Source organism: Pygoscelis adeliae, unplaced genomic scaffold, assembly GCF_000699105.1.
Source record: "Pygoscelis adeliae isolate BGI_AS28 unplaced genomic scaffold, ASM69910v1 Scaffold278, whole genome shotgun sequence".
Taxonomy (NCBI): Eukaryota; Metazoa; Chordata; class Aves; order Sphenisciformes; family Spheniscidae; genus Pygoscelis; species Pygoscelis adeliae.
The window spans coordinates 190,062-202,745 of NW_008825411.1; the positions used below are offsets into that span (position 1 = coordinate 190,062).

A 12,684-nucleotide genomic window follows, 5' to 3' on the forward strand; every position below is an offset into this window, starting at 1 on the left:
GACAGGCTGGCTAGAACAATTCAGAGCTGTGACAGCTTTGCTTTCAAGGCTGAGCTCTTGCACAGAATCAAGGGTCAGACCTAATGCAAGTTTAATAAGAACACCCAAGTATCTGCGTGCTGAGAGAGAAACAGAGATATCAAGAGTACTCCACAGCAAAATTTGATGCGCTCAGCCTGAAGTGGGTAACAAAACATACTTAAGCATCCACCTGTTTGTCCCAGGCCTTGCATCAATTTGAAGAAGATATTGCAACTCCTCCTCCAGACCCACCAAGTAAGCTGGAAGAGGACAGCATCCTGACTGTCTGCAATGCAGAACAAACTGCAGTTTTATCTGTGAAGAGAACAACCGACTGATGCAAAAGGCACAGTATTGCAACTCCCTAAGCCATTTCACAAAGACTTCCTCCTCATCTAAAACACATATCGACTCTTACAGCCGTGACTTGCATTTTCCTGTTTTTGCACATCAGGCTACTCATAATTGCAAACGGCTTGTAAAACACTTGGTTTGACAAACAGACAACTGCACCGGGCGGGTGATTCCTATTCACTTCTAATTCAAATCTAACTTACACCATTTTGGAAGAGACACAGCTTCCAGAATAGGTCTTTCTTATTCCTTTAAGCAGCGAGTCCATTGGCAATATTGATAAAGAGTTCAGTTACAATACACTAGCTGCAGACACAAAGATTTTGAAGCTTCAGACACTCCTGCCTCCCCTTCAGGGCTGCAGGAGAAAGACAAGCATCAAGGCAGGCAAGCAGCAAGAGGATTATATTTGAAAAATTGTTCCTCCCACCTTTTTTTTTTTTTTTTTTTTTAAATTTTTCCCCCCCCCTTTTTTTTAAAAAAAAAAAAAAACACCTTTTTCTCCCAGAGCTGAATGCAACTACCTGCTGTTTGGGGAGTTTAATTGTTCAGGATGGTGAACAGCTCAGGCCGAGTTTCTGCGTTGGTTTGAATTCAATTTTGCTCCTATAGCTTTCGGTGCCTAGCCAAAGACGGCAGCAGCAAAGGATCATGTGCATGCGGTTTGGACTACTGCCACATAAAACTGCCGTCCCACTTGTCTCCGACATCGCTAACGGCATGAAAATTGTTTGACAAAACAAAGATCAAATAGTTTTATGAAAAAATTAGGAGAAACCCTGATATACATAACCCTGGCACCTATAAAATGCTATGAGAATTACACGTTCATAGCACAGGAAAATTACCATACAGATTTGATTTCACATATTGCCAGCAGCAGGGCATTCGAGTTCAGCGGAAGTGATTTGGCAGGTCTGAAAAGCACTCACGCAGGGTCCTACTCTTCTGGCGTGCCATACAACAATATGCAATCATGGCAATTATTCTTCCTTTATGAGGGCATTTAGTACATTGTACCACGTCTCACTAGCTCCTCGCTTGCATTCAATTCTAATCCAGCAGCAGTGGTTATGCTGAACAAAAATCATGTTAATTGCAGTCCATTTGTAAGCAAAAATCTTATCTCCTGCAGAGGCACGCAATAGATAAGATTACTAACGTACAAGTTCTGGGCTCGCTATTTGAAATTATACAACCACATCCCAGAGTATCACAGGACAGCTAAGGTTGGCAGGGACCTTGGGAGACTGTCTAGTCCAACCCCCCTTGCCCTGTCATGGGGCACCACCGAGCAGAGCCTGGCTCCGTCCTCTTCACACCCCCCCGTCACGTATTTAATACACACGGGTGAGATATCCTGAGCCTCCTCCTCTCCAGACTGACCTCTCCCAGCTCTCTCCACCTCTCCAGCCCCTCAGTCATCTTTGAGACTCCCTGCTGGACTCGGGAGCCCAGGACTGGACCCAGCACTCCACAGGGTGCCTGGGGCATCCCACCAGGCACCGTGGACTTGTGCATGTCCAGCTTGTTTAAATGTTTCCTAACCCAATTCTCCTCCGCCAAGGGTAAGTCTTCCTTGCCCCAGACCTCCCCTCTGGTCTCAGGGACCTAGGGTTTCTGAAGGCTGGACTTACCAATAAAGAGCAAGGTGAAGGTGGCATTGAGCACCTTGGCTTTCTCCATGTCCTTTATCACCAGCGCCTCTGCCCCATTCAGGAGCAGACCCATGCTCTCCCTACTCTCCTTCTGCTGTGGATACAACCTAGAAACCGTTCTTGTTGCCCTTCATGTCCCTCACCAGACTTAACTCCAGCTGAGGCCTTCCTGATACCATCCCCATGTGTTCAACTCTATGCACATGGACAGATCCATGAAAACCCATGAGAACCTGTTCACTGGAATGCAAGCGTACGCTTGAGGGCTGCTGGAACCAAAGTGCCAATGCCCTCTTTACTTTCCTGCATGACTTTTTTCTTTCCTTCCCCTCTCAAAAGTGGATCAGTAACTTCACAGCAGAACGTTTGCTTGCTTTAAGTATATACTTTTAAAAAGCCACGTCAAGTGTTGATCCCACCACCTTTTATATACGTTGAAAAGACCACTGAACACTGGGTAACTGGACTTCCCTGTATTTGTCCAGCAGGGTATAAAAACACTTGTTTTGGATTATCTTCAAGGCCAAAGAAAATAGTCGGTCATGTATCAATTTAAAAAGGCATGAGATTAGCACGACTGATGCAAACAGCAGTGACTGCACGAGGTGACGTGAGCACGACTGCTCAGGAACCAGGCTGTACCTGCAAGTCCCGATTGTGGTTTTCACAGAGCAGCTGCAAGAACCGGAGGATGGGTTGCATTATTGAGATCACAGCACTCATCTCCAGGTCATCTTTGCTCTTGTCTGCCGCAGACTGTGCTCCTTCTCCTGCCGAATAATGGTCATCAGGATCAGCCTCCCTCCGGTAAGTGTTGTAAGCCTTTCTTGTAGCTGCAGAGGCCTCCAGTAACTGATCCCGGACCTCCTCGGTAATTTGGGTCATAGGCTCTCTCACTAAAACACACAAGAACAGATCTTTCTAGGGCAAACTGAATAAAGGGGACCAGAAAAATCTATTCACACATTTCCCATGACAGTTTCACACGCAGGCCAGCGATACATCATCATTTCTTTTGGTAAGTATGTTTAGTGTGATGTGAGGGTCTCGAGTTTTAGAAGGATATCATGTCACTCTCTTCGCACCTTTTATGCGAACCACGTTAACGTTATAAATTCTGGTATTAATTGGTTAGGGCACACACATCTAGCACTATCAGGAGTTATGATAAAAGGACCTGCTATAGAAGAAAATTAGGATTTCTCCACTTATTGTTAGAGAAGGCACTGACCACAACCCACAGTCCAGGGTCGTTACTACGGATCAGATTTAGGCAGCTTGTCACGATAGACAAGGCAGAAGAGTCTCATCTCAGAAATACTTTTCATCATTTCAATAGCACAATCTCACAAATGGATGAAGAGGGGATGAAGCTCTTGAAATCCTGAGCCAGGGCACCACTGATCTCTGAACTTTGCTCTGTGGGATCAGAGATCAGAGCATTATTGCATCAATTGAAATGAGTTCAAAACACAGCATTTTACTCCCTTGTCACTTCAGAAACAGAACAACTGGGGATTACCTCTTTTCCTGCTCGGTACATCTCTGTCTGATTCTTCATCTTTCTTTTTATTTCCTAAGTCACTAGTATTGACCGTGACAGTAGCCTTGATTTCTTGCTGTGCCACTTTCATGCGATCATAAAAAACCTTAAAGAACTTTTCAGATTTCTTATCTTCCGTCAGTCGGCAGAAGAATGAATGCTACAAGAGAAAATGGAACAGGATCTATATCTTCGTACACAGGTTTAAATACAGATTATTTTACCTTTCTGCACTGCGTGATATCCTGAAGGACTGGGAGGTTAATTAGTTTTCAGTAAACCAAAACCTAGAGCAGTGGAAACTCATACTTTATTGTTAAGGAAGCCCAAGTGTCTCAGCTACGTTAACTCCCTTATTAACAACTTCCAAATATATTTTTAAAGAAAAGTGAAAGCAATAAATCACACTAGCCCCAATACATTTAGGCAGCACACTCCTCTCTCAACAACGGAATTAAGGTAAGTACAAAGACTTAAGGTAAGATAAGGACACTGGAATTATCTATAATTTGATTCTCAGTTCAGAAACAAAAGAGTATGAGCAAAATACAGAGGAAAAATAACTGTCCTGCCTTCCCGCCCTCAAATCAAATGGACTGTGACTCATAACATGCAATAGTCAATGTTAATCACAGTCCAAAAATGTACAAACAGGGCAACGTAATGAGGGATATTTCGTGCTAAGTTTCCATTTAAGTCTGTTGCAGACAGGGCAAACTCCTTTTAATTCCTACTCTAATACGTCTTTAAGTGACAGAGAAAAATCAAAGCATTGACTACTTTTAAAAAGGTTTATTAATGTTCTTGTGTCCATATGTGCACAGAGACAGAAAGTTCTTCCTAAAATTGAGGAGAATACAAATCATGTACAGGTCAAAAAGGAGCCAACACACTGAGTGATCAGACAATTCTCGATGAAACCAATATGCTGTTACATAAATCAGGACCAGAGCTTAAACACGACTGAAGGATGAACTTGTAAGTGGGTCACCTTATGCAGAGTATTATGAAATTAGTTAGCATTCTGCAGCGGCTCATGATCCAACAGCTTTACATGATGAATAGGAATGAAGCCTGATTTATTGAAAAAACAAATTAAAATGGGAATAGCAATATATCCTGCCCGCTTTCCTGCGACGCGGAGCACACAAGGCTGTCTCTGGTACGCCTGCCTTTGATCACTCCCAAGCAGCTGCAGTTAGAACAGCGCTGAATGACTTTGAAACACTAATAAAGTTGCGTCCGATTACAGAGAGAGGAACAGCGCTACTATTTAAAGAAGTTGGTCAATATTCACATGAGCTATCCCTCCCACCATCGCAACACCTTCTACCTGCCCAGAGCATCTCAGGTAAACTCTTTAAAGTTCATTCTTACTTCCAGCGACTAACAGAGAGGAGGGAAAGGAGAAGAACCCAGCACAGGCATGGCACATCCGCAGCGCCGGCCACGCTGGTACCTTCTCCTGACATCCATTGAAACAGTCTAGTAAAATAGACACGCCAGAGCACTGCAAGAGACGCCTTCTACCAAAAGTCGTTGTAACAGAAACCGTGTTGGGCCCTGTGAGACAACACAGGATGATTTGGGTGCCCAATTCATTTAATAGTATTTGCAGAATTATTCTCGAATCCAATACTTGATATCAAGAATTGTAATGTTTTCTCATAAAACATACCCAAATAAAAACATCCTTTGTCTGAATGACAGTTTACTTATCCAGTTTTTTTTTAATCCTGAACTGTTTTTTTGACCTGACCAGACTTAGCGGACACAATACCGTCAAATTACAATTATAATGAAGAGACAGATGCATTAGCATGGTTTCCCTGAGCTGCTGACCAGTAACCAAACCCAGGGTTGGGTTATTTAGACAGCCAAAGGTGTCTTCAAAGACACCTTTGAAGCACGGTGTCTTTCTTGGTGGCTACAAGTGCAGACAGAGGTGGCATCTAAGTTGCACCTTTAAAATTTTACTCTACCAGTATCACACAACAAGCATGCCAATAATAATAGTATTTTACAGATAGACCAGCATAAACCATTGGTTCTAGAAAAGGTAACTGTCTTGTGAAAAATAACACGATTTGCTTGTCAGGAGTTGTCACCTGGCTGCACGTCTCAAGAGCATGTACAGGACGAGTTTCCCTGTGATGAAGCAGCGGTGAAGGAAAAGCTTTTTTTAATGAACCACACTGAAGAAATACCTTATATGCAAGTAATTATTACAGGCTTGATTTTTCATCGTCTTTTCAAGCTTCTTAACTGACTTTCCACTGCACTTCAGAGAAAAAAACCAAATGAAACAAACATTTCCAGTAAAGCTTTCTTGTGCGTGCTGTGCATACGTTCAATGGTTGTCACAAAATGATTGTTTCAGTTTAGGTCAGGATACCTAACACCTTCACACATATGAATCAACCACATGCCAGCTATCAAAAGATACTATATTTTAAGAGGTGTGATCTTGCAAGTTGCACTTGAGCAGGTAATTGGTGGTGATAATTATGACAGAAAGCCTAAAATTTATTTACAGATACAGCCTCAAAACAAAAATTGGAAAAATCTCCTTTTTTAAAATGGAAATGGAGTGGCCATTTTAGACTACCATATGCCAGGTTGCACATAGATGTCGTGCAACCACAAGCAAGACTGCTGAAAGAGCAAGTGTGCTATAGGAGAACAGCCTGGAGCAAAGAGAACAGCAAACCTCTGCTCGTACACGTTTTTGAAGAATAGTGCTTTTAACGTACTACTGACACGGGAGCATTTGACATCAGCCGTTCCTTTGAGGGCCCCCTAACGAAACTGATGCAAACCCAAAAGCCAAGCGTCTTGTCCGCAAGAGAGCCCTGCCCTCACCGTGCCCGGGCAGAGAAGCCCAGGCTGGCTCCTCATCTCCCGGATAGTCCCTGCCAATTTAGCCACCACCAAGTTTTCCATGATCTCCTGGAAAACTACAGCAGGGCAGGGAACCGTGACCCGTAACATACCAGTACAAGGTACCAGAGGAAAATCTACCTGGAAGGCAAGTGAAGATAGGAGCTTCATCCCGTACTCGGGACGCTGGCAGTGGACCAGTTGCCTGCTCATACAGAGTGCTAAAATCATGCAGTATGAAACTGTATTTTATTTCAACTGTGTTTTGTTAACGACTGTTAAGAGTCATTGCCATTAAACAAGAACCATCACATGACACAAAAGATGATCACGATGTTTGCTTTATGAGTGCTGGATTCAGCAAACAGCTTTACGAGTACACACGCCTCAATGAAACGCAATACATCTCCAGAGCACTGCAACCAGCCAATTAAATCAACTAAGACTTCTCTCTACGCGAGAATATCGGAGATAATGTGACTGCAATTAATTACACAGCCACAGAGTGAAAGCAACTCAAAAACATCCGCATATGACATGCACAAGCTTCTAACATGATAGCAACACTCACCATGCACAAGGACATCACGCAAAGAGTTCTCAATCATTTTTAAAGACAGAGCAACCACCACCTACATCAACTCATTCAAGACTAACTTGGGTCAATGGAAAGAGCTTTGTGAAGACACACAAGGGGAAAATCTTCTTGCATAAAGGTTTGCAAGTTCAAAGTCTTGCACGTGACTGGAGAATAAATATATTTTTGTGGTGCACCGTTTCCACGCAGGTATGAAGCACTAGGTAGGCAGCAGTATGCTGCTGCTTTTACAGGCATGTGATACATCAAGCATTATGATGAGCCTGTATTTGTTTCAAAGAGATGGAATGAGAAGAACCCAGCACAGGCGTTGCACATCTGCAAAGCCAGCCAACACCGACTCCTTCTAACATCCAACGTGGTCTATTAAAATACCACAGAGTAAAACAACTAATAACACCGGGTATCAGTAAACCTGTGCAATAAATTCTCCTTCCTTCTCTCCATCTCCCAACTCTGCTCCCGAAGAAATCCAACCAGAAACCTCATGCACAGCAGAATATCCCTCTTACACCTTCACCCTCCAGTGTACTGCCTCTGAGCCAAAGGAGGATGGTAAGTAAATACTATCACCATACCATATACAACTTTATTTCCCTGGTCCACGCAAAACGTTGCAGAAGAAAAACTGCAAACTAAGTGACTGATTTCACTAGAAAATACATTGAAGGCCAAGTTTAAATTGCAGCACATTGATCAGCTACAGCCTGGCCCACCTCTGAGCACCATTAGCCCTTCGCTCTCGCTCATTAACTGAGCCCAAAGTTGTGTTTAGAAATGCATCTTTTCGAGAAAAGGATCCTATCTTTCTTTAGAAGGCATTGGAGATGATGAACTATGTCTGTCTGTAGTCTGTTCCAGTGGTTAACAACTGTTAGAAACATGTGATTAAGCTCCTTTTTATGTCACTAACTTCCAGTCACTGATTTTAAAATTGTTTTTAAGTTTATGTCTCTTCTGTAGTTATTCGCAGGAACTTGGTATCCTCTCCCCTTCAAATTATTTACATACACTGTTAAATGTTTACCTACCTTTTTTGCTAAACTGAAAATACTATTTTTGCTTGCTGACATTTTATTCAGAATTAATATAATTTTCTGTGGTGGTTATTTTTTGGCACGTTCTTAAATATTGCAGATCATTAACAATCTGGATTGTAGAATCACATTTAAAAAAAATAATCAAAGAACGGGCACATTTCCTAGCATTACCACTTCACCTCTTCTCCCTTCCTGCCTTGCCTTCCAAGATCTTTGACACAGAATAGACATAATTTCCAATGATGAGTGGAAGAGAAGCTCAGCTAACTACCCAGCAGTTCAGGGGAGAAGGATTACAGAGGCAGGAGACTACACAGCACGTACAAATGCTCCTTCACGTGTCTCACATACCAGCAATCGGTAGCAAACTGTTTTTTCCACCAGCAGAGCTGACATCTGCCCTTTGGAGAGCAAAGCTGTAAAACGCAGCAGACTGATACCTTTGTGTAAGGTGTACCGAGTATAGACCCAGCTAACGAATCCACTATAAACGTGACTAATCCACAGTAAGTTTGTTTAACTATGATTGAGTCTGTGCCCAGTGTAGGATTGTGAAATGGAAAACAAAGGAACCGGCTGAAGTCAGCTTATTTCTAGCTCTTGCCTTTGAAAGGCTTATCCAGTTTTGCCTGTGTGTGCTGTCACCTTTACTGGGAACACCTTCCCCTACGCTGTTACCTGTTAGCTGGATCTGCCCTGAAGTCACAACTGTTTTGCCAACCAAGAAAAGGAACAACCGTTTGATTGTTTTGCATCGAATAGCTTGGCTTTCCGCCCCAGACTCAGTAATTACAGGCTGGACCGTATCTATGTGCCGTCTGAATGATCACGTTGTGAGAAATATAACTAAAACCTATCAGCAAGCGTTGGGTTTAAGATGCATCTGCTCAGATGCGTGCTTCTTCCTGAAAGAAGGGTGGCCTGATTTTAGGAACGGATTTGGCTGCAGAACCCAACCACAGATTGCCATCATCCTGCAGAGGACAGAGTATTTTCTGGACCACACCCTCTGCAATTCACAAAGCTGTTTCAACAGACCACAGGCATTAAGCCCTGCCAGACCATCCGAACAGATCCCAAAGAATTCCCCACAAAAACAAATATTCGATTACCAATAAATAAGGGAAAGCAAAGCCCCAGCAAACACCTCACAAATTAAAGCAAACTGTTGTCACCTCCCTCCCCGTTTCTCTAATGCCAGCGAACAGAAAACACCCCATGAACTTGACTAGTCAGGGGTATTTCAAAGAGGAAAGTCCCTCCAGATACAAGAGAAAGATCAGCTCTCTGGCTTCAATTCAGGACATTTTATTCCAGTGCTAGAGAGAAATTATTACGGGGATGTTAACTTGCTCGGGTTATCTGGACAGGCTGCCAGCATGAACTAATGCAAAACTTCTGTGCTACTTCATGTTTGCGGAAAGAGCTTGCCACCCCCATACCGTTTCTTATAGCTGGGCTACTTCAAAGCAGCCACATTTTAAGGGGAACTGCACGGCTAACACAAGCACTGAATTAAGTACAAATGCCAACCCTTTACATTCTGCCTAAACATATTGCAAGGGCTTCCACTGCAGAAAATTGAAACCTAACTTTGCTTTCTCTCCCTCCTCACTTATTTATTTTAAATATCACCGATCCCTCTCTTTTCTTGAAGTCTTTCATACGTCCTGGCTCACTAAAGATCCATCACTCTGAGGTGTGAGCGATAGATATCATTAGTCTTGCATAGCTTAAGGAAATGGCAGCTGAAATAGTTCATGCTGAACATACTTCACAGTTTGAAATAAACCCGTAAGGAAAATCTGCCAGAACACCTCAATTGCCTGTTTTTTTTGCAAACTGTAAAATAAACTTTGTCCTGAAAGCAGAAGAGGGACTTCCCAGCTCTATTTCCACAAATAAGAGAAACACTCTCTGCCATGGGCATCCATGTGCCATCCTGCAAGGCTCTACTCCCTAGGCTGGAGATTCTGTCCCCCCTTATGGAGGAGGTTTTTGGAGGGGTACGAGTGTACAGACAGACCCGTGTAAATGCTCGTCTTTCCCAAGCAGCTTTAAAAGAAAGCAGCAGCAGAATTACACCACTCATTTCGGGAAGAGCCCTTATACCCTACACGTTATCCTACCGCGACACCTAAAATCTTGATGCAATTTAAAGTCATTTCACAAAGAGGAAAGTAAGAACAAACTTCACAGAGATGCAGTCCCCTCACGCCCTTCCAGAGCCAGTACAAAACCCCTGGGACAATGAAGTGACACGGGATGATCACCAGGAGGTGAAGGCACACTGGGGGAACAACAGGTAGAAACACGACTGTTGGGTTCAGGGTTTAAATCCCCCCACAGACGGAGCAGATGGCCTCCAAAGCGTGGGAGACTTGGGGGCCTGACCTGCTTTCAGCACAGAGCCTTATTTGAGTTCCTCCTGCATACATGTGGGAGCATGCACCCGCCGGGTCACTCAGTTAATCTGTGCAAGGCTCTTGCATGGCAGGAGCATGAATCCTACTTCCTTACCGAACCAGCGAGCTCTGCGTAGGTGTGAGAAACAAGGAAGTCTGCAGACTCCCCAGAAGAAAAAAAAAAAAAGTGTAATATCTTTTTGAGAGACAGAGGAATTAAAGAAAACCATAGCAACAAGTCAGTCCACCTACCCAAACCACCCACCCACCACCGGTTTCATTTGCTGACGCACTTCAAAAACAAGCTGGCTCCTACCCGCTCTGGAAGGTGAGCAAGCCCTGAGAGCTCATTAAATTCCCTTCTCAGCTACTCTTGTATGCCTGCAGCTAGTGAGCAAGTGGGATATAAATAGAAGTTATATAACATTGCTTTGTTGATTCCTGTGCTTACCAAAAAAAAAAAAAAAAAAGGCAGCATGACCTTGTTTTTCTGAATAGCTTGCCTCTGCCTGCTTGTGGAGGACTTTAATCCTGCTAGGGATCGTCTTAAAAGTTTATGTTGGACCTGGATCCCACAGAGAGAGGAATAGGAAGAATTAGCCATTTACATCCCTGCTCCTTACAGGACCAGGATCACACCTGAATAAGAGGACGGCCACGCAAGAGGCCCGCGGTACCCAACAACCATGAACAATACAAGGCTACCGAGACTGGAGGACAGGCAACGCAGCTGAACCTTGACGTAGCACCTCTCTTCCTTTTTTCACCTATATTGCTCAATCGCACAGATGGGCACCTTGAAATCTAAGTGTGAAACCTCCCTTTGGGCAAAGAGACTGGAAGATGCTATGATGCAGGAATACTAATGGCCCCAAAATACTTCAAAAAGTAGCATCAGCTGCAGCTCAGGTAGAAAGACTACAAGTGCTACCGTTACAATCTCACCTCATCCACCCTGTTCTGTCTTACCTATGCATCGTACTGCCCCCAATAAAAATGAAATCATTTCTGCAGGAATGACTCCTCGCAGCTTTTTGCTCTCTCAGTACGTTATTAGTAGGGCTCGTTTGTTTTTAACATGGTGGTGTCTAATGGCGAAGTGAGATTGAGACTTCACTGGGCTAAATACATTAAAATACATGTGAAAGAGACCATGTGCTTCCCAGGGGCTTGCCATCTCGAGTCTCCTCACGTGCTGCGGATTAACAGAGCGTCAGGACATGGATTTCCTCAGCACTGACTTAATTACTAGTGCAGGTGCAGTGCCTTGTTTTGAAGGTAACTGCGCTGTGAAGGAGGGTCTGGATTTGCAGCAGTGCTTCATGTTGGAGAGGGCTCTCTTTCACAAAAGGACAAGATCGCTGCCCGCAGCTGAATGCAATGGTTGATGTAGATCCTTATCAACATTTACTTTTTTTTTTTTAATGTCATGTTCTGAAGTAACATACTCAGAACGTAAAAAAAAATAAAATTATGATGTATTTTAACTTGAGAAAAACTCATTAAAACGGTGAAAGACATAGGTGATTACTTAATACATGCCGATAGCTTCCTGGTTTTGCATTAGTTTCGTAAACAGGTATTATTAAAACAATGTAAAAAAGATATAACATCCTATATCAAACAATTCTGCCTGTTATAAACAAACAGTAGAAATTTTAAGAGACTTTTTCTAATCAACAACCTAAAGTTCTCAAGTGCTATTTACAAAAGTTTAGCGATCCAAAGATATTCTTGCCTCTGAAGCATTTACCATCACCTGCGATTTTGTGTGCCCGTGGATATCTGACTGTTGCAAATTTTGTAGAGTAGCAAATCTGGTTTAAAAAGTCCAAACCACAAATCCTAAAGCACCATTATGTTACTAAATCTACGGTTTATATCACCAATACTTCTGTAACATTTTGTAAAATTTTCTCCCGATTTTGAAGGGCAATTGCAGTCACGGAATAAAAGAAACTAGAAGTGTTCTGGCAACCGAATAGGACAGGACACATTTAGGCCAACAGGGAAAGTAAAAAAAAATAAAGCGGGTTGCTTGGCTGGTTCCAACTATTTCACTGTTGATCTTTTTAGCGTTGCTTGTCCTTCCATTTTTATCAAAGTATTTCACAGCCAACGCTACAGCAAGCTGAAGGGCACAGATCTGCCTCAAAGTTACTGCTCCCTCAAACCCGAGGGCTGC

General features: G+C 43.1%; 1 protein-coding gene across 1 annotated transcript in view; it reads right to left on the reverse strand.

Moving 5' to 3' along the window:
* ITPR1 (inositol 1,4,5-trisphosphate receptor, type 1) overlaps window positions 1-12,684 on the reverse strand; it is a 166,336-nt gene that overhangs the window by 44,757 nt on the left and 108,895 nt on the right. Inside the window, exons 40-41 of the mRNA XM_009330621.1 lie at window positions 3,556-3,736; window positions 2,676-2,929 (exon numbers count right to left, since the gene is read on the reverse strand). Coding sequence (XP_009328896.1) covers window positions 2,676-2,929; window positions 3,556-3,736 — 435 coding nt within the window. The remainder of the gene's footprint in view (window positions 1-2,675; window positions 2,930-3,555; window positions 3,737-12,684) is intronic.